This window comes from Mirounga angustirostris, unplaced genomic scaffold (genome assembly GCF_029215605.1).
Source record: "Mirounga angustirostris isolate CCGP_5_RB_7025 unplaced genomic scaffold, mMirAng1.0.hap1 SCAF_4, whole genome shotgun sequence".
Lineage (NCBI taxonomy): Eukaryota > Metazoa > Chordata > Mammalia > Carnivora > Phocidae > Mirounga > Mirounga angustirostris.
Window position 1 is genome coordinate 90,002,210 of NW_026991712.1, and position 21,677 is coordinate 90,023,886.

At 39.4% G+C, this 21,677-nt stretch overlaps 1 protein-coding gene across 1 annotated transcript in view; it reads left to right on the forward strand.

Moving 5' to 3' along the window:
- Positions 1 to 21,677, forward strand: part of NOTCH2 (notch receptor 2) — a 171,671-nt gene that overhangs the window by 55,557 nt on the left and 94,437 nt on the right. Inside the window, exon 3 of the mRNA XM_045896837.3 lies at positions 18,380 to 18,639. Within this exon, the coding sequence (XP_045752793.1) occupies positions 18,380 to 18,639 (260 nt within the window). The remainder of the gene's footprint in view (positions 1 to 18,379; positions 18,640 to 21,677) is intronic.

Below are 21,677 nucleotides of genomic sequence, written 5' to 3' on the forward strand. Positions count from 1 at the left end.
CTTCCAAGCGCGTGTGGTATAAACTGGAAGAACCGTTTTTTGTGGTCAGTTGGGTTTTTTTTTGTTTGTTTTTTAAGCATGTCAAAGAAGTTCTTGAAGCAAATGTTGCTGAAGTTAGAACAAAGGATTATATCTGAATCCTCCTGTGTTAGTTTTTGGTTGATGCTGCATTTCTAGTTGAGATGATCTATACCAGAGGTCTACACAAAAGTAAGATCCTGTTAAATTAATGAGTGGTATTAAAAAAATAAAGAAAACATTACATTTTTGGGGGCAATAACTGTTCTCTTACTGCCGTAAAAGTGTTAAATGCTGATGTCATTAACTTCATGAGAGTTATCCTTTGTGTGGAAAGATTTTGGGATGATTATTGTGATGGTGATGGTTTTAATAATTATTCTCAAAAGCTTATAATCTAGACGAAAACATAAATAAACCAAACCCAATCCCAGCAGTACAGTTAGTAGAGTATGCTTCCAAGTATAGGCATCAGTAGGCTAAGACGCACTTGTGGTGCTAGTATCTTCCACATGATGAGGGTTTGTGGGCTTTGCTGTTGTTTTTGTTGTTATAAGACTGCAAGAATATGTAAAATAACGATAATGTTGTACTTGTAAAAGAAATAATCTGTATGGTATCTAGATGTATGTCAGATAAACTTTCCCATTAGACCACTGTTTAGTTTTGCAGGATTTTCACTTTGTTCCTATGGAGGCATAGACTTTGATTTTATACAGCAGATCAGATACAGATGAAGGAATTTCCAAAGACGAGGAACACTTTATTTTCAGGACACTTGAATTTGAATATATAGTTGACCCTTGAATAACACACGGCTTTGGGGCACTGACTCCTGCACAGTTGAAAATCCACATAACTTTTGACTCCCCCCAAAACTATGATTGCCTACTATTAACCAGAAGCCTTACTTAAGATAACGTAAAAGTCGATTAACACATATTTTGTATGATATATGTATTATATACTGTATTCTTAGAGTAAAGTAAGTTGGAGAAGAGAATATGTCATTAAGAAAATCGTAAGAGAAAATACATTTACGGTACTGTACTGTATCAAAAGAAATCTGCTTATATGTAAATGGACCTGCCAAGTTCAAACTCATGTTGTTCAAGGATCAATTGTGTACTAATACAGGCATCATTTGTGGGAAACTTTTCTGTTCTTTTCAACGTTAATGAGCATTATGAAGTGCCAGATAATAGGCTAAGAATTACTTTATTTGTATATACTATCTCAGTGTTCTTCCGTCTTTTTATCATTATCACTCTTTGCCCCAAAGAAGCCGTTTTAGACTTTTTTTTCCTAATTCCCCCATACCCCCAATGCAGTTTTAATACCACAGATATACTGCATCTTTGTTTATCTACTGTGGCTCTTTGGAAGGCCATACACCGTTGTAATATCTAGGAATGACCCCCAAGAACCAATTATTTACCCCTTGGGCCATGATCTTTTTTTTTTTTTAAAGATTTTATTTATCCATTTGACACAGGGAGAGACACAGTGAGAGAGGGAACACAAGCAGGGGGAGCAGGAGAGGGGAGAAGCAGGCTCCTGGCTGAGCAGGGCCCGATGCAGGGCTTGATCCCAGGACCCTGGGATCATGACCTGAGCCAAAGGCAGACGCTTAACTACTGAGCCACCCAGGCACCCCACCATGATCTTATCTTAAGGGAAGTCTTTGTTTTGAAGTAGGGTTAGACACTGTTAATTTCTTTTCTCATGATGTCCATTATTTTTATTATCTGTGGTTCTAATTAAGGAAATTTAAGTGTTTCAGGGCATTCTGAAATTATATTTAATTTCCAATTATCCATGGAACAGTTTTGCATACCTGCAAGTGTGAGTCTCCCCTCCTCCCTTTTTTGGGGAGAATGATTATTTTGGACCTACAAAAGAATATTTTTTATCCTCTTAAAGTTTAAAGAAATGCAGATTTTTCTCCTGCCTTCTCGAATAGTTTGGTTTGATAGGATTTGGGTGCAATTATTACTATTATTATTATTATTATCATTTTTTTTTTTTAGAGAAGGGTGAAGGAGAGAGAGAATTTTAAGCAGAATTTTAAGAATTTTAAGCCCAGTGAGTGGAGTCCAGTGTGGGGCTCAAACCTGCAACCCTGAGATCATGACCTGAGCTGAAATCCAGAGTTGGATGCTCAACCAACTGAGCCACCCAGGTGCCCTTGGGTACAATTATTTTTGAACTAGGAATCTTTTCAGACCAAACTATAAGCTTTTGGAACTGTTTCACTTTCAGACAAATTTTTGGACTTTAGAACTTTGAAGGCAGTCATCCATTCATGCTGGGGAACAGAAAGCAGGCACCCATACTCATTTTTCTTCTCTGAAATCTTGTTTAATTTTTACTGCTCAGTTTCTTAAGAATCTAGCGGTTCATGCTACTGAGGCTACTTAGTAGGATGTTCTGTTCCTCAGGACTCCAGACTCCTGGTGGTTCATATAACCAATGTTTTATCAAAGATTAATAAAAGATTAATGAAAGTACAAGAGAAAAAAAGACTCTGTGTGTGTGTGTGCGCATGCACATGCATGTGCACATACATGCGTGTTTAGTTAATTTCATATTTTAGGGGAAAATGTGATTTAAAAAATCTCCATATGGGATTGGCTAGTCCATTTTTAATGATTTAGGGGTGAATGAGGGTTAAGAAATCCTCTCCATATTAGGAATCTTAATTAGGTTTAATAATCCTTTGGATAAATAGTTCAACCTGATGGTTCCCAAACTTTGAATATAATTAAAGAGTCTTTTTAGGATTCCATGGACACCTGCATTTTCCTTTTTACTTCCATTAAGAATGTGAGTACTGCATAGTTGAAAGCCTTCTATATACCAGTTACTGTGTTAGTGTGGTGGTGGACAATTCTTAGTCTGTTGGGAAGACAAATAATCAAAATAAAGTATAATGAGTGATATGATACATTAGGGTTATGGGAGTGTGCAGTGGGGGAATCAAGCCTGTTTCTCAGAGGAAAAACATTTAAACGGAAGTTTGAAGGAATTTTAGGGCTTAGTTCTGAGAAGAGGGTCAGGAAAAGTGTTTTGGGCTGAGTGACGAGCATGTACAAAGGTCTGGAGGTGAGAAGTGATGCACTGTAGCACATTCTGGGAGCTGAAAGAAGAGTGTAATGCATAAAAGGAGATAACCTTGAAACCATTTTTCCATCTCTTGTTTGAAATGCAATGCATAATACCAAAATCCACTAAAAAAATCAGTAGCCACTATATAATACTTTTATATTTTAATAATCATAACAATATCTACAGTCCATTTAAATATGGACGCAAGACATTCTTTTAGTAGTCTAGAGAGCGCTCTGTAAGTGTTTGCAGATTCCTTGCAGTGACTGTATGGCACATAGCTTGGGAACAACTGGCTTAACTCATTCACTTTTGCCTATTACTGTGGAGGGTGCTTTTTGTAAACTCAGATGTTTAGAATATGTTTGCCATGTTGTAATCATGTAGAAGTAGACATTTTCTCGGGGTCCAGTGCAGTAGAATATGGCAAGGCACTGAATAAGAAGACATAGGGAAGACCACCTTCTGTTGTAGCAGCAATGCAAGTCTTTCAACACTGTTTGTGTGCCCTTGCCCAAGCTTTCAAGTGATGATGGAAGAGCCTGGGTGCTCCGTTCGGCTTTTGAGTTCTGATAAATGAGCCCCGACTGTAAACTGGAAGATAAGGGTGTTTGCAAATTCTTGTGTAAATAAAGCATGGTTTCCCATTGCAGTGGTTACTGATTTCATAGTCTCTGATGAGGATGAATGATGCCATGAATTAACAGCTTTAAAACTCGTACCACTGCAGCTTCTTTTTTGGTTTGGATTTATTAAAATACATGTGTGTTTATTGCTTTATTTGAATGGGGAAGGGGGTGAAAAACCTGAACACATAGAAACCAAGTGAGGTGGAGTTTTAGAAGATAATTCCCAGCCTCACAATTCCCTGTAAAATTCTTTTCCTGTGGGAAACTTTTAATTTGGAAGCATTCAGCCTAATGTGGGAACCAAGATTAACATTTTCTGAAATACTTCTACAAGAAAAGCAGAAATGTACTGTTCAGGAAGCTGAATTTACATAGTGGAAAAATGGGCTGTGCTGCAGTATTTGGTAGTCTTTGTTTATTAGTTGTGGTAAAAAGTTTGTGTGTGTGTGAGAGAGAGAGAGATATTGATTGTATATTTCTCTCTGTTTCCTTTACATCAAACCAGCAAAGCCCTAGAAAGTGTGTTTTACCACAAACCAGCCCAGTACCGGGCCCTAACTATACACAAATACCCTTTTTTTTAAGCTCTTTTTGTTTTCTCTTCTTGCTGAGTAAGCTGTAGTGTTTCCTTTTCTTTCTTTCTTTCTTTCTTTCTTTCTTTCTTTCTTTCTTTCTTTCTTTCTTTCTTTCTTTGGGGGAGGGGAGTGAGTGTGGGAGTAGGAACGGCAAGAAGTCAACAGGACAGAGGTTCTTCCCTTTTCTTCCCCTCTTTACCAGGAAGTTAACTAGGAGTCTTCATGTGTTGTTTTTTAATACCAAGTCAGTAATTAGCATAACCCAGTTAGTTATCTTTACACAGAGTTACAGAATTAAAAAGTTGACAGTCTGATGAGATATCAAACTAGAAGGCATGGGAAGAGGGGGACAATGACGTTAGACTAGTGGGATGGTCCTCTTGAATGCCACCCTCAGAGTATATGTAGAACTGATTCTGTAGGCTCTGGGGCATCTAGAAGTTTGTAGCTGGAGCCTTGGGAATTAAATGCTATAGAAGAACTTTCACTGGTTACAGTTAGCCTTGGCTGTTAGCAATTATTTTTATCTACTTTAACATAAGGAGCGGGGGAGGGAGCAGGAAACTAAGCTGGCATTATGGTCACAGGAAAGAACAGACTGATTTGGGGCCTTTTCAAACTACAGACCTTTGTTACTGACCAATGCTTAATTTGGTTTCTGGGTTTTGTTATTTTTTTTCTCCTGCCTTTACCTCATTTACCTTAACGACAGCTTCCCCCTCTAGAGCTCAGCCAGGGCAGGCTGCCACTGCGGATTGGGGGGCCGAGAGGTCCAGAGCAAGAAGAAAGTGGGTTGAAAGCAGAGTTCTGTTTAAAGAATTTTCTGCTGGAAACTAGCCCAGAGGGAGTAAAGAGGCGCTTTAATGAGGAGCAGCTGCGGGGCCGACGCAACCCACATGAGACATTTTTTTCCCCTCCGTTCCACATTCTGTATAGTTTTTTAAAAAATCATGATTTTGAAATAGCTGTTTTGTGAAGCACGCCTCTCTTTTTCTTCTTGTATGCGGTGGGGTTTTGCTTTGTTGTTTTATTTTCTTAATGACCAAATCCTCACTAAAAAAAGCTAAAGGCAGAGCTGCAGCAAAGCCCTGGATGCAATTTGGGCTCACCCTGCTGATACAGAACATTCGGTGGAGAAAACAAGGAGAGCGAACACTGGCTTTTATTTGGAGAAGGGGGCTTATTTCCTGCTCGGACTTCAGTCATCTTGGAGCTGACACAAGCTGCTACAGTGTTTTAAGCCTTTCTCTAGACGAGTGGCTATTCACTTAGGAAACTTGAAAGAACAAACTTTTCTGTCCTGTATTACTAGGGAGCCTGATGCTGAACTGCAGCCATTGCCAGACAGATTGGAATTGCTATTCAAATCCCAGCTTCGTTGAAATCTGTAAAGTGGCTACATGTAAACGCATCCAGGCTGCTGGTGACATGTGAGAGTTGGGGTCTGTTTCTCATCTGTTTTATTGAGGGGGTCGGTATGGGCGTCCTTCCAGTTGGAATGCTTTCTAGTTCCAAGAGGAGGAATCCCTGTTTTTCTTCCTTTTCTTCCTTCCTTCCCTCCCCCCACCTTTTCCCCATTCCCCATGTGTGTTTGAGCAGTAACAATGAAAGAGTGGACTTCTTCATGTCAGAAATGGCAGACTTTTTCAGAAGAAAGGCATGTATATATCTGTATGGGCCTGATAAATATGCAGATTAGTTCATGGAATTATTTTACAGAGAAAAGCCCTCCAAAACTGTTCCTGTATTCACAGCCTCCTCTGTTAACTGTATTCTTTCAGAGTTCCAAAGCTAGAAAAGAGGGCAGAACAGAAGGAAGTCTTTGAGAGAACTACTAAAATAAGTGATAAATTCCCTTCAGAAGGGAGGCATTCAGACAGTTTTGGGAACAAAAGGCAGCTGTTAGATTTATTTATTTATTTATTTAAGAAAATTTTTAACACACACCTCTAGCTCAAGATACAGGCTATTTTCCAAAAATTATACTGAGGTAATAACTTAATAGAACTACAGATTTCTGAGAGAATTTGGATGATTAGCCCATGTTTCCGGCCTCTGACCAAACTCGAGCCATCTCAAGAAGGGAGCTTTTGAAGTTCTTATTTTCAGGCAGAGAGTCTTAATTTCCACTCAGACTAACAGGGTAGATGGTATACTTGCATTATAGTTGAACAGGGATTTGCAAATTTGAAAGGTCTCCTGCCTTAGGAAATAGGGGTCCTTTATTTCTGTCTGTCTCATTTACACATTTACCCCCTTTCTTCCCATGTCCATAATTCTCCTTAGCCTCCTGGGGCATGAGGGATAATCTTGTACCTCAGGATGATTCTTAGGGTTGATTTGGCCCATGTTCAACCGGCAGAACACTATGGGTTTGGTAGGGGATTTGGGAACATATTTGGATCGAGAGACTGACTTTATCCATCACATGAAATTTAACCTTTTTCCGAACCAGTTGCTTAGTGGTATATAGGGGCTCATGGTATTCAAGGTACCTGTACTAAGTGTCTCAAGACCTGCCCTTCCCTACAACAAGATATCAAATGGGAGTTCAAGAGAAGCTCAGGAAAGACGTAACATAACAATGGCTTAAGCAAAGTAGTGCCATACTGGTAGAAATAATGTAGTGTATAACATGGCACTGCATCTGCTGTTGGGGGGATCCGAGATGGGTGAGGTGATTTGGAGCGGGCTTAACAGAAGACATAGATTTTGAACAGATCTTTGAAGCAAGGGTGGAAGAAAGGAGCAAAAATTAGGGACATGACAGATGGGAAAGTTTTAGAAGATTTTTATATAGGGAATAGTAGACAAGAGTATGGAAGTAATCTGGACTGTTACACCAAGGAGTAAGGGAGTTGATGATAGGAGTAGGGCAGACAGTAGTTCTAAGAAACTTGGATTTGAAGGGCTGGATGCTAATGCGGGTTTCTGAGCAGAGAAGTGACACAATCAAAATTGTGCTTGAAATGGATTGTTCTGTAAGTAGTATGCTTAGTTTTAGCAAGGAATTTCCTGGTTATCCTTATGGAAAGATGTGAAGAGGATGCTGGTGCAGCCAAGATGATAGAGCTGACTGAATAGATGCCAGTGTTGGGGCACGACCTAGTAGAATACGTTCAGTTAAGTACTGTTTTATGCTTTGATAAAAGATCTAGGTAAAGATAGAGATACAGTTGTAGATGGTGCAAAACTGGGGAAAATTGCTAGAGTCACAGACAGCAAATTTGGGGCAGGTCAGTTAGCTTTGGTGTTCTTATCAGTAAGATAGGGTTTCAGACCAGTTGATTTCTGAGGTATGGTGCTGTGCTGAAATTCTGTGCTTCTAGAAATAAAGTGTAAAAGTTATCTCAGTCAAAGAAACTTGGGGTAAAGAGTCAGCATGGTGACAGGTCCAATTATTGTGTTCAAAAACGGTTGTACAAGTATACGATGCAAGAAATACAGCATGAGTAGTTCATGTGAAAAAAAAGATCTGGCATTTTAACTGTGTATGTTCAGTAGCTCATAATAGTATTTTGTGGCTTCTAAAAAAGTGAACACAGCTTTATGCTGCAGTAGTAAAAATACAGTGTCCAGATAGTCCAAGCTCTATGCTGTGCTGGTAAGAGCACGTATGTTACTATTATTTTTTCCTCATTGGGGGCCCTGTGTTTGTTTGTTGTTGTTGTTGTTTAAGATTTTATTTATGAGAGAGAGAGAGCATGAGCCGGGGGGAGGGGCAGAAGGAGAGGGAGAAGCAGGCTCCCCACTGAGCAGGGGACCCTGAGATCATGACCTCAGCCGAAGGCAGATGCTTAACTGACTGAGCCACCTAGCTGCCCCTGGGGCCCTATGTTTTAAAGAGGTTTTTGATGAACTAGAATCATCTAGTAGGAGGAGGCAGGATGGCCCAGTGTTTGGGGTACATGGGCTTTGGAGTCATATGTGGGTTCGAACCCTGCCTCTGCCATCTCCTAGCTGTGAAATCTTAATCCTACTAAGCTTCAAAGTCCTCATATGCAGAATGTGGATCATAATATACCAGTACTGTTATAGGGAATAATAAAAGAGATGATAGCTGTAAAATGCATGGCAAATACATAATACATAAGTGCTCTAAAAATGTTGGTCACTATTATTACTATTATTATCTTAAGCATAGAAGAGCCACTGAAATGGTGAGGAGGTCTGGAAATTATTTTACTTTTTAAAATTTATTTAAATTTATTTTAAAAAATATTTTATTTATTTATTTGAGAGAGAGCGCGAGTGAGCGAGAACACAAGTAGGGTGAAGGGCAACGGGAAAAGCAGACTCCCCGCCAAGCAGGGAGCCCGATGTGGGACTCGATCCCAGGACTCGGGATCATGACCTGAGCCAAAGGCAGACGCTTAACCAACTGAGCCACCCAGGCGCCCTGGAAATAATTTTACACTAAGGAATAGTCCAAAGTACTGAATCCTGTAAAAAAGAAACCAAAGGGTCAACATAACTATCTTTAAGTTCTTGAAGGGCTACAGGTTAGAGAAGCAAAGGCTCATTTTTTATTCTAGAGACAGTGATAGCCACTAAGTAAAAATTTTAGGGAGGCAAAAATTTTTTTAAATGAGATATAATTCACATGGTATTAAATTTACCCTTTTAAAGTGTACAATTCATTGGTGTTTGGTATATTCACAGATATGTATAACCATCAACAGTATCTAGTCTAGCTTCAAAACATTTTTATTATCCCCACCCTCAAGCTCTCTACTGCTTGGTGGTTTCTCTGTTTTCCCCTCCTCCGAGCCCCTGGCAACAATAATCTCTTTTATATCTCTACGGATTTGCCTATTCTGGATGTTTCATAAAAATGAAATCGTACACTATGTGGCCTTTTGTGTCTAGCTTCTTTCAGTTGGCATGATGTTTTCAAGGTTCATCCATGTCATAGCATGTATCAGATCTTCATTCCTTTTCATGGCCAAATAATATTTTATTGTATGGATATACCACATTTTATTTATCTATTTATCCATTTATTTATTTTATTTATTTATCCATTTATCAGCTTATGGACATTTGGGTTGTTTCTACTTTTTACTATTATGAATAATAGGACTATGAATATTCTTTACAAATTTTTGTGTGGACTTACATTTTTAGCTATCTTGGGTATATACCAAGGAGGGGAGGCAGAATTTAAGAGATCAGAAAGAAAGAGCTTTCTTTTTTTTTCTTTTTCATTTATTTATTTTTTTAATTTAAATTCCGTTAATTAACATATAATATATTATTGATTTCAGAGGTAGAGGTCAGTGATTCATCAGTCTTATATAATACCCAGTGCTCATTACATCACGTGCCCTCCTTCATGTCCATCACCCAGTTTCCCCATCCCCTCAGGTCCCTCCGCTCTAGCAACCCTCAGTTTGTTTCCTGTGATTAAGAGTCAAGAAAGAAACCACTAAGGAAATTGAAGCAGTCATCAAAAATCTCCCAACAAACAAAAGCCCAGGGCCAGATGGCTTCCCAGGGGGGCCAGATGGCTTCCCAGGGGAATTCTACCAAACATTTCAAGAAGAATTAATACCTGTTCTTCTGAAACTGTTCCAAAAATAGAAATGGAAGGAAAACTTCCAAACTCATTTTATGAGGCCACCATTACCTTGATCCCCAAACCAGACAAAGACCCCATCCAAAAGGAGAATTACAGACCAATATCCTTGATGAACATGGATGCAAAAATTCTCACCAAAATACTAGCCAATAGGATCCAACAGTACATTAAAAGAATTATTCACCACGACCAAGTGGGATTTATCCCTGGGCTGCAAGGGTGATTCAACATCTGCAAATCAATCAACATGATACAATACATTAACAAAAGAAAGAACAAGAATCATATGATCCTCTCAATAGATGCAGAAAAAGCATTTGACAAAGTACAGCATCCTTTCTTGATCAAAACTCTTCAGAGTATAGGGATAGAGGGAGGGTACATACCTCAATATCATAAAAGCCATCTATGAAAAACCTACAGTGAATATCATTCTCAATGGGGAAAAACTGAGAGCTTTCCCCCTAAGGTCAGGAACACGGCAGGGGTGTCCACTATCACCACTGCTATTCAACATAGTATTGGAAGTCCTAGCCACAGCAATCAGACAACAAAAAGAAATAAAAGGCATCCAAATCGGCAAAGAAGTCAAACTCTCACTCTTTGCAGATGATACGATACTTTATGTGGAAAACCCAAAAGACTCCACCCCAAAACTGCTAGAACTCATACAGGAATTCAGTAAAGTGGCAGGATATAAAATCAATGCACAGAAATCAGTGGCATTCCTATACACCAACAAGACAGAAGAAAGAGAAATTAAGGAGTCGATCCCATTTATAATTGTACCCCAAACCATAAGATACCTAGGAATAAATCTAACCAAAGAGGCAAAGGATCTGTACTCAGAAAACTATAAAATACTCATGAAAGAAATTGAGGAAGACACAAAGAAATGGAAAAACGTTCCATGCTCATGGATGGGAAGAACAAATATTGTGAAGATGTCAATGCTACCTAGAGCAATCTACACATTCAATGCAATCCCCATCAAAATACCATCCACTTTTTTCAAAGAAATGGAACAAATAATCCTTAAATTTGTGTGGAACCAGAAAAGACCCCGAATAGCCAGAGGAGTGTTGAAAAAGAAAAGCAAAGCTGGCGGCATTACAATTCCGGACTTCCAGCTCTATTACAAAGCTGTCATCATCAAGACAGTATGGTACTGGCACAAAAACAGGCACATAGATCAATGGAACAGAATAGAGGGCCCAGAAATGGACCCTCAATGCTATGGTCAACTGATCTTTGACAAAGCAGGAAAGAATGTCCAATGGAAAAAAGGCAGTCTCTTCAACAAATGGTGTTGGGAAAATTGGATAGCCACATGCAGAAGAATGAAACTGGACCATTTCCTTACACCACACACAAAAATAGACTCAAAATGATTGAAAGACCTAAATGTGAGACAAGAGTCCGTCAGCATCCTAAAGGAGAACACAGGCAGCACCCTCTTCGACCTCAGCCGCAGCAACTTCTTCCTAGAAACATCACCAAAGGCAAGGGAAGCAAGGGCAAAAATGAACTATTGGGACTTCATGAAGATAAAAAGCTTCTGCACAGCAAAAGAAACAGTCCACAAAACCAAAAGACAGCCAACAGAATGGGAGAAGATATTTGCAAATGACATATCAGATAAAGGGCTAGTATCCAAAATCTATAAAGAACTTATCAAACTCAACACCCAAGAACAAATGATCCAATCAAGAAATGGGCAGAAGACATGAACAGACATTTTTCCAAAGAAGTCATCCAAATGGCCAACAGACACATGAAAAAGTGCTCAACATTGCTCGGCATCAGGGAAATCCAAATCAAAACCTCAATGAGATACCACCTCACACCAGTCAGAATGGCTAAAATTAACAAGTCAGGAAACGACAGAGTTGGTGGGGATGCAGAGAAAGGGGAATCCTCCTACACTGTTGGTGGGAATGCAAGCTGGTGCAACCACTCTGGAAAACAGTATGGAGGTTCCTCAAAAAGTTGAAAATAGAGCTACCATACCATCCAGCAATTGCACTACTGGGTATTTACCCCAAAGATACAAATGTAGGGATCCGAAGGGGTACGTGCACCCCGATATTTATAGCAGCAATGTCTACAATAGCCAAACTGTGGAAAGAGCCAAGATGTGCATCGACAGATGAATGGATAAGGAAGATGTATATATATACAATGGAATATTATGCAGCCATCAAAAGGAATGAAATCTTGCCATTTGCAATGACGTGGATGGAACTGGAGGGTGTTATGCTGAGCGAAGTAAGTCAATCAGAGAAAGACATGTATCATATGACCTCACTGATATGAGGAATTCTTAATCTCAGGAAACAAACTGAGGGTTGCTGGAGTGGGAGGTGGGGTAGGAGGGATGGGGTGGCCGGGTGATAGACATTGGGGAGGGTATGTGCTATGGGGAGCGCTGTGAATTATGCAAGACTGTTGAATCACAGATCTGTACCTCTGAAACAAATAATGCTATATATGTTAAGAAAAAAAGAAGAAGAAGAAAGCAAGAAGGGAAGAATGAAGGGGGGGAAATCGGAGGGGGAGATGAACCATGAGAGACGATGGACTCTGAAAAACAAACTGAGGGTTCTGGGGGGGAGGTGGGAGGATGGGTTAGCCTGGTGATGGGTATTAAAGAGGGCACGTTCTGCATGGAGCACTGGGTGTTATACACAAACAATGAATCATGGAACACTACATCAAAAACTAATGATGTAATGTATGGTGATTAACATAACAATAAAAAATTAAAAAAAAAAGTCAAGAAAGAGCTTTCTGATAATGCAATCCACCCACACTGAAGACTGTTCTGTTGTTGAAGCAGTGAGCCATTAATTTTATTTTACTTAACAAATACATGGTGTTTACTATGTGCCAGATACCATTCTAAGTACTTTTCAATTATTTAAAAAGCCTATGAGGTAAGCACTATTATTAAATCCATTTTACAACAAGGAAGTTTAATAACTTGCTCAAGGTCATATATCAAGTAAATGGGGAGCTGTAATTGAAATCCATGTGGTTTGGTTCTAGAATCTGTACTCTTTTTTTTTTTGTAAAGATTTTATTTATTTATTCATGAGAGACAGAGAGAGAGAGGCAGAGGGAGAAGCAGGCTCCCAAGGAGCAGGGAGCCTGATGCGGGACTCGATCCCAGGATCCTGGGATCATGACCTGAGCCGAAGGCAGACGCTTAACCATCTGAGCCACCCAGGCGCCCTAGAATCTGTACTCTTAATAGCAAGAACAATAATAACTTCAAGCATTTATTAAATTTTCACTACTACTCAGGCACCATGCTTAACCACTTATATTCAAGTAGAGACTGGCAATCATCTTTTAAGGATATCTTAGAAAGAATTATCTCACTGGGTAGAAATTACCTTAGGGTGTGTTGAATCCCAAGATTCTGTTATTCCAAGGATGATATCTGGCCTGAGGCTTTTAAGATGATCAGAATTTATATCAAAAAGGAAACTGTGAATATGAATGGTGAGTATTGTAGGAATTCACTTAATAAGACTTGTCAGAATATGATAATGTTATATATAACTTAAAAGCAGTAACCAAAAGTGACTTTTTGAGATTGTGAATGGAAACCTTAGAAAAATGGAAGAATTAAAGTTTTGTAGGAAAATGATCCCACTTTTCAAATGTTCAGTTTCAAGTACTGCAGAGTATTTTAGGATAAGTGGATGACTTTTAGTAAACTGAACATATGGAACTGGACCTGTTTATGTGGGTACATGAAGGTAGTTGTTTAAAACCAAATGAACAACAACAGCAGTAACAAGTGCACATGAAAGGAAAGAGCAGTGCATCCCAAACTTAAAGTTCCCCCATAGTTGATGGGGAAGAAGAAAAGGAATCAGCAATCTAGACTAAGAATTTACCAAGCTTTGAGATAGAGGGCATCCTAGAAACCAAATGTAAAAAGATTAAAATGATAGAAGGCGTGGTCAGAGACACCTCTTACAGGAAAGAGAATTTCTTTAAATAAATATTTTTAGGTTTATTCTTCATTAATTAATTTATTTAGAGAAGGAGGGGTGGAGAGGGGTAGAGGCAGGAGAGAGAGAGAATCTCAAGCAGCCTTCACGCCCAGCGTGGAGCCCAATGCGGGGCTCTATCTCACAGTCCTGAGATCATGACCTGACCTGAAGTCAAGAATGGGCGGATGCTTAACCGACTGAGCCACCCAGGCGCTCCAGGAAAGAGAATTTCTTTATGATGAAATTTCAGACTGACCTTGACGAGGGGTAAGTCATTGCTCTTAGAGCATAATTTCTGGGCGATAATTAGAATGAAAGTTTTGTTGCAAAGGGACAAGTAAGAACTAGATGGAAGAGAAAGGGAAACTATCTGTGAAATTAGGCCACAGTTACAGAAGTTTGGTTGTGATAGAAGAAGAGTTTGGAAAGGGAAATAGGGCTTAGGGAAAAATGTTCACTAAGACATTTTAAAAGAGATTTGTTAGGTTAAAGAGATCTGTACATGTTTTAAGGTAAAGAAATAGGCTGACTGATGTCTAGCCCTCTAGAACATTTTAAATAAGAAATTAAATATTATATTAACAGTAGGTCTAGTTTCACATAAAAATAAGATGTAGTTCTATGTATGGACTTTAGGAGACTAAGTCAGGTGTACATTATATTATCTCACCTAGAGTAAAAACCTCAAGCTTTCTTCATGGTGGTCTACAGAACCCTCATGATCTGCCTAACAGTATAGCTCTCATCCATTTATCTGCTACTCTTTTTTTAATCCCTTTGAGAGAGCCACAGAGGTCTCCTTGCTATTCCTCAAACAAGCCAGGACTGTTTCCTATTTTAGGTCCATTGTATTTGCTGTTCCCTTTGCTTTGAATACACTTCCCCTCGATACCTGCATGGCTAGTTCCTCACCTCATTTAGGTGTTGACTGAAATGTGCCTTCTCAGTGAGGCCTTCTCTGATTTTCCTATTTAAAACCAAAATATTTCATTTTATCTATACCCTGCTATTCCCAATTCCATCACTTCCCATCCCCCCTTTCCTGTCTTATTATTTTTTTCATAGCACTTAACTCTACCAGACAGATTATATATTTTACTTACTAATCTTGTTTTTTATCTTCCCTTACTAGAATTTAAATTCCACAAGTTCAAGGACTTTCCTAGCACTAGAACAATATCTGGCACATAATAGGCAACTTACTAAATGTTTGTTGCATGAATGAATGAGTGCAATATTCTTTGCAGAAACTGATGTGAGAACATTCTTCTTCATCATCATTAACGTCATTATTAATAAGCATGTTGGATGCTATATATAGAATTGGGCTTCATATATTTTCTTACTCAAACTTTTTCTTTTATTTATTCCTTTTCTTTATTTATTTGAGAGAGAGAGAGCGTGCACAAGCGGAGGGAGGGGGAGAGGGAGAAGCAGACTCCCCGCCAAGCAGGGAGCCCAATGTGGGACTTGATCCCAGGACTCTGGGATCGTGACCTGAGCCGAAGGCAGATGCTTAAAAGACTGAGCCACCCAGGCACCCAGCAAACTTTTTCTATAAAGCACCAGATAGCAAATATTTTTGCAGACTAAATGGTCTCATCACAACTACTTAACCCAGTTATTGTAATGCGTAAGTAGCCATAGACAATCCATAAATGAATGAGTGTGGCTGTGTTCCAATATGACTATTTATGGACACTGATATTTGAATTTTACATAATTTTCAAATGTCACAAAATATTATTTTTTTTTTTTGACATTTTTCTAATCACTCAAAAATGGAAAAACTGGGTGCCTGGGTGGCTCAGTCGGTTAAACATCTGCCTTTGGCTCAGGTCATGATCCCAGGGTCCTGGGATCGAGTCCTGCATTGGGCTCCCTGCTTAGTAGGGAGCCTGCTTCTCCCTCTGCCTCTCTCTGTCTCTTATGAATAAGTAAATAAAATCTTTAAAAAAAAAATGGAAAATCTATTCTTAGCTCATGGGCCATTCAAAAATAGGCAGTGGGCCATAGTAGGTCTACAAGCTGTATTTGCCCACCTCTGCTTTTACTGGTTTCTTAAACATACCTTAGTTGAAACTTATTTTCATGTACTTGGTAGGGAGCAACAATGCAGATTAAACCCTAGTGACACATAATTCAGGAATATTCTTCTTTGGCTCCAGAAATTTTCATATTGTTTCATTTTTGTTTTCCTGGGAACCTTATGTTTTCTTTACATGTTTATGATACTAATATTTAAATGAATTTGCATTCTCTGAGCAGATGCCACATGATAGTGTTGGGGAGGTGGTGGTGGTGTAATAATCCAGGAGCAAAGCTGGGAAAAGCCCACCCAGGTTTAAAAGTTTGTCATTATTTATAAGGTGAATAATTTCCGTATGGGTGAATCAAGAGTTGTCAGCCAGGCTTAATGCCCATAGGACTGCCACTGTGAATGAGAATTGTGTTGCAGTTTTTAACATCATCCATAACAGACTTCTTAAATAAGTTACAAATGCTTTTAATAATATAGCTCAGGGATAATTTTAGCTATGCTACATTGGCAGTTTTTGTTCTTCTACTTTAAAAAAATCAGAAAATAACCTATTATCAAATCAAGCTGTGATCTGAATAAAGCATCATATTTTCCTCAGTACGTGCAAAGAGAGAAAAAAATGTTTCATTTGCAAAACTTTTTAACATAAGGCTCTTCACATACTTGATTTTGTTCAGTTCTTACAACAATGTAGGTAGCTTTATTAACTATTTAAAATGTGCAAGAACTAACAGTGAAGTTAAGAACACGTCTAAGTTCACAGCACCAGGACTCACTCCAAAAAGGCCTCTGACCGTATGAGGTGCAGACACTCCTCCCAGAAACTGCAGCCAGTCTTTGGTTTTAGTGCTCTGCCCTCTCCTCACTGCCTCTCCATCTCTAGCTTCACCTGTTCATGAAGATGCTCAGAGCTCTAGCTGCTCCTGGCTCTGCCGTGCTTCCTGTCTTCAGATCTAGGAAGAGGGGAGCCACCTACCAGCTCTGTTTCCTCCTCCAGCCACGTTAACTACGGCACAATTCTTTTGGGCATGTTCTGTCTTAGTTCCTTAGTAGCTGGTCCTCCTCCTTTTCTCAATAGCTGGGACCTCTGAAGACCTCACCTTGCCAACCAATGCCCAATGAAACATCTTGGATGTGATTGGACAAAGACAGGAAGGAGGAATACACAATACCCGTGCTTTAAGTCTGGGCGACAGGGAGAATCAGGACATAGAATCTGCACATAGGGAGCTGTGATTGGAGCTGGTTGTGAGGGGGGAGTTTTATTGGTTTAAGTGTGTCATCTTTGAAGTAATGATGGAGCAGCCTTGTAGACTTAGTTTGCTATCCTCCAAAAAGTAAAATGGAGAAACAGGTTTAACCAAATGTCTGAGGTGACAGCCAAATGGTAAAATTTATAGTTAGAATCAAAGTCTTTGTGTTACTTTTGAATGCTTCTTAGAGGTCTCATTTAAATAACCCCTATATTACGAAAATGGAGACTATCCATGCCTTATTTTAAAAATGCTGTTTAGAGAATGTAGGATTGTCATAAATACTACACACAATTTGGGATGGTTGCATATCTTATGAATCAATGGGTTGCGCATAAAAAGATTCCTCAACACGCCAAGTGGAGAATGTTACAGAATGTTATTCTTGAATTGTTTTGTCTTACTCACTTTGGCATTTGTATAGTACCTTAGATATTTTTATGTCATTTTCATTATATTTTGTGCTTTTTATTTGGTTAAAAAAGCTGCCTGCTATTTATATCTTAACAGATTTAAGTTTTTAAAAAAGCCGCTTTGAACCCTTCCCCTTTCCTGTACCTCCTTTTTCTTTCTCCATCACAGAGAAATGTAACCCCTGAACATAACCCAGAAATCTAGATATAGGCCAGTTGATGTCTCAATAGAAACAAGAAAAGAACTTATTATTTCTCAGTGCCTAATTGAGAGAAAGCACATGATATTTTATATATTCTAAATTGGAGAGGATAAGAGGGTCAGTCCATGCATTATCATGTGAATGTCTTAATCCTATCAAATGGCTTAGTCAAAATGAGAAAGGTAATGAATTTAAACAGACAAGTATCAACAATGCTGCACAAAAAAGTGCTGTTTCACCATACCCGCTTGTACTTACATGAGAAAAGCTGTGGTTGCATTTTGCCTTTGATAAGGATTGTGCTGACTGGCCATGGCAGACCATGCTGGGTCACCCACCTGGTATTCTGTCACCTACTAAGACTCAAAGGACATGAGAGTGTGTGGTTAAGTTCTCTAAGCACTTCTGAACTAAGGCAGTTTTACAGGTTATACCTTTAGGTCTCTCAATTCATAGTCTAGTGTTTTCTTGAATGCACTGCATTATCTTGTAAAATTTTCGGACTTACAAGAAGTCAAGTGTTTTCATGGGCTCCTATCTTTTCCATACAGGTGTCCGGAGGGTTTCTTGGGAGAATATTGTCAACATCGAGACCCCTGTGAGAAGAACCGCTGCCAGAATGGTGGGACGTGTGTGGCCCAGGCCATGCTGGGGAAAGCCACATGCCGATGTGCCCTGGGGTTCACAGGCGATGATTGCCAGTACTCGACCACTCACCCCTGCTTTGTTTCTCACCCCTGCCTGAATGGAGGCACCTGCCACGTGCGTAGCCGGGATGACTATGAGTGCACCTGCCAAGTTGGTTTTACAGGTAACAAATGTGACTCAGGGCCCTATTTTCCTATTCTCAGCAGATACCTTTTTTAGCATCTCTTAGATCTTGACATGTTGCTCTTAAGGATCCTCTAACTCTGGTGTACATTTAACATTATGATAAGGAACTAGAGTGTTCCAGACAACTATCTTTAACTCCCTTTTGAGAGTTCTAAGAGGGGAGAAAGAGAAAGAGAAAGGCAGAAGTATTTGACTGCCTAAAGTATATATGTCAAGATTGGGGATCGGAACTTTACTTCACCGTCACTAGAAGAAAAGCTGTCTGTGCTATTGATTACTTACTTCTTGACATTCAGGGCACTGGTTTTTCTGGTTTTCTGTATTCTGACTATTCCTTTTGCTTCTGCATTGCCTTGTCCTCATCTGTTAAATTTTTGTGTTCCTTGGAACTCTGTTTTGAGCCCTCTTTTGAGCCATATCACAGCTCCCCCAGCTCACTATCTCCAATGGCTTCAGCTGTCATTATCTTCCTCAGTTGCTGGTGATGCTTATAGTCACCCTTTTCACTCCACCCCTACCCCGACATTCAGGCTCGTATTTCTAACTGTCTGATGCATATTATCCTTGGAAACTCGACAAGTACCTCACACTCAACATGTTGATATAAATGAGTGGTGGTGATGTATAGTCCACCTATTTCAAACTAGACCCCCCTTCTCCCTTACCCCACTTAGACTCAGGCCCCTAACCTAGCCACAAAGCACCTCTCACCTGTCTACTGTTCTCCATTTCCTTTCCTGCTCTGCAGTTGAGGTCTAGCCTTGTCCATGTTGGTGACAGCTCAGCCCATACCTGGGCTCCTGCAGTTGCTTCCTAACTGGTTTCCTTGCCTTTACTTTCTCCCCGTCTTGTTCACCTGTCCCATTGCCACATCTTTGATCATAAATGCCAATCCTCTCACAAACTCACCTGCTTACAATGCCTAATGACTTTTTATCATCCGCAGAGTCAACTGCAAACTCTTTTACATGGCTTCCATAGCCCATCATGGTCTCGGCCTTACGTCTTTTTATAGCTTCACTTCCCACAAGCAGCTAGCTCTAGTCGCACCAACAACATTCTCATCATTTCCGAAAATGTCATACTTCCTGTTGCCTCCATGCTGTTGCACACCCCTTTGCCTGGAATGCCCTTTTCTATAATTGGTGATTGCCCAATGTTACTTAAAATTCTGTCTTAGTGACTTTTTTGTGATTCCTTTAGGCAGTTAGTCTGTATGTTCTGTTATCCTATGTGTCACATTTTATTGTAATAATTTTTTTTAATATGTCTCTTATCTGACTAGATTATGAGTTCTTCAGAGGTGGGCTTGAGTTTTATTCAAAATGAACCACAGATGTTTATTAAGTTAGATGAGGAAAGCAGAACCATTCACTATTTTGTCCCTTGCTACACCAGCAATTCTATAAATTTGATAAACAAAAACTAAAAACATACTCAGTAAACTAGACTGGATCAGTTAGTTTGGAATACTTGTTTTACTGACTTTTCATTAAAAGGTGTTGGTAGGGGTAGAGGATAGTTAGAATGATCCATTATTTTCATCATGACCATGACAGAATTGTTGCTGTGATTCATTGAAGAGATTTGGTGGTTAAAAGAATATTTTTTTCCCTGATTGTCATTCTTGAATTGTTTTGCCCCACCAACAAAGGGAAGGCATAGCCATTTAAAACATTTTAAACTTGACTAGTGGAAATGGCAGTAATGTCTTCTTAATAATTAAAATGTTACTCTGAAATGATCCCCATATTAAAACTTCTTCCTTTGCCATTAAAAGGAACTCTTCTTGGTGTTCTGCAGGGCTCTGATTATTTTCACACATCTGCCATTTTTGTCTGTCTTTAGGGATTACAATATTTAAGTTTACCCTTTTGGTTTTGTGGTAGCCCTTATACTCCATCTAGTCAGACCTTCTTAGCTTATCTCCACTCATAGTTGAAGAAACAGGTGGGGAGTTAGTGCATGTAGATAGCATAGGTTCAGGGACCTTTCTGTTTCAGTCGTAGGCAAATACTCTACACACACGGTAGCCAGAAGGAACCATTTTTGTCTCTTCTCCAGTGTAGGTAAGTTCCTCTCAGAGGAATGAAGAAAAAAAAGGAAGAAGAATTTTAGTTCCTTCTTTTTCTCTCTGCTTAGCATCCTGAGACACATGTGCTGTGCCCGTTTTTTTTTTTTTTTTAAGATTTTATTTACTTGAGAGAGAGAGGGTGCACAAGTGGGGGGAGGGGCAGAGGGAGAAGCAGACCCCCCACTGAGCAGGGAGCTGGACACGGGGCTCAATCCCAGGACCCCAGAATCAAGACCTGAGCTGAAGGCAGATGCTTAACTGACTGAGCCACCCAGCCGCCCCTGCTGTGCCCAAATTTTTATTGTACCTTTCCCCTTTGATGTGACATTCCTTGATAGAGAGCACTTCTGTGTGCTCATGTGTCATCTCCTTCTTCCTTTTAGAAAAGCTGTCATGGCTTTCATTTGTTTTTCTATGGGGGTCAAATATTTGGATGTTTACCTAGACCACCAATTGGAATACTAATAAGTTCAGGGGGTTCTCATAATCTTTAGCTAAAAACAAAAAGCTTAAGCTGATGAAAACAAAAATCCATATGAATACCAGATTTACTAATAGCATGGGAATTTTTTTTTTTTTTCTGTCCTTCTGTCTCAAAGACATGCTATAGGATCCAGCACGTCGGAGTCTCCTGGCTTCCTCTTATATTTTCCTACCTGAGAGTCCATAAGACTTACCTTTCTAGACCTTTATTCTCGTGACAGCTTCTAGTTTTTTTTCATAGATAAATAGCCAGAGATTCTTCATCCTCTTCAAACACATCAAGCAATATTTATAGCAAGACCACAATGAATAAAATGTTTCCCAGGTTATGTGTGTGGGTTGTATTTAAAGGAAATAGAAGTAGCATTGACTTGTTTCTTTCTTTTTTTTTTTTTTAAGGTTTTATTTATTTATTTGACAGAGAGAGACACAGCGAGAGAGGGAACACAAGCAGGGGG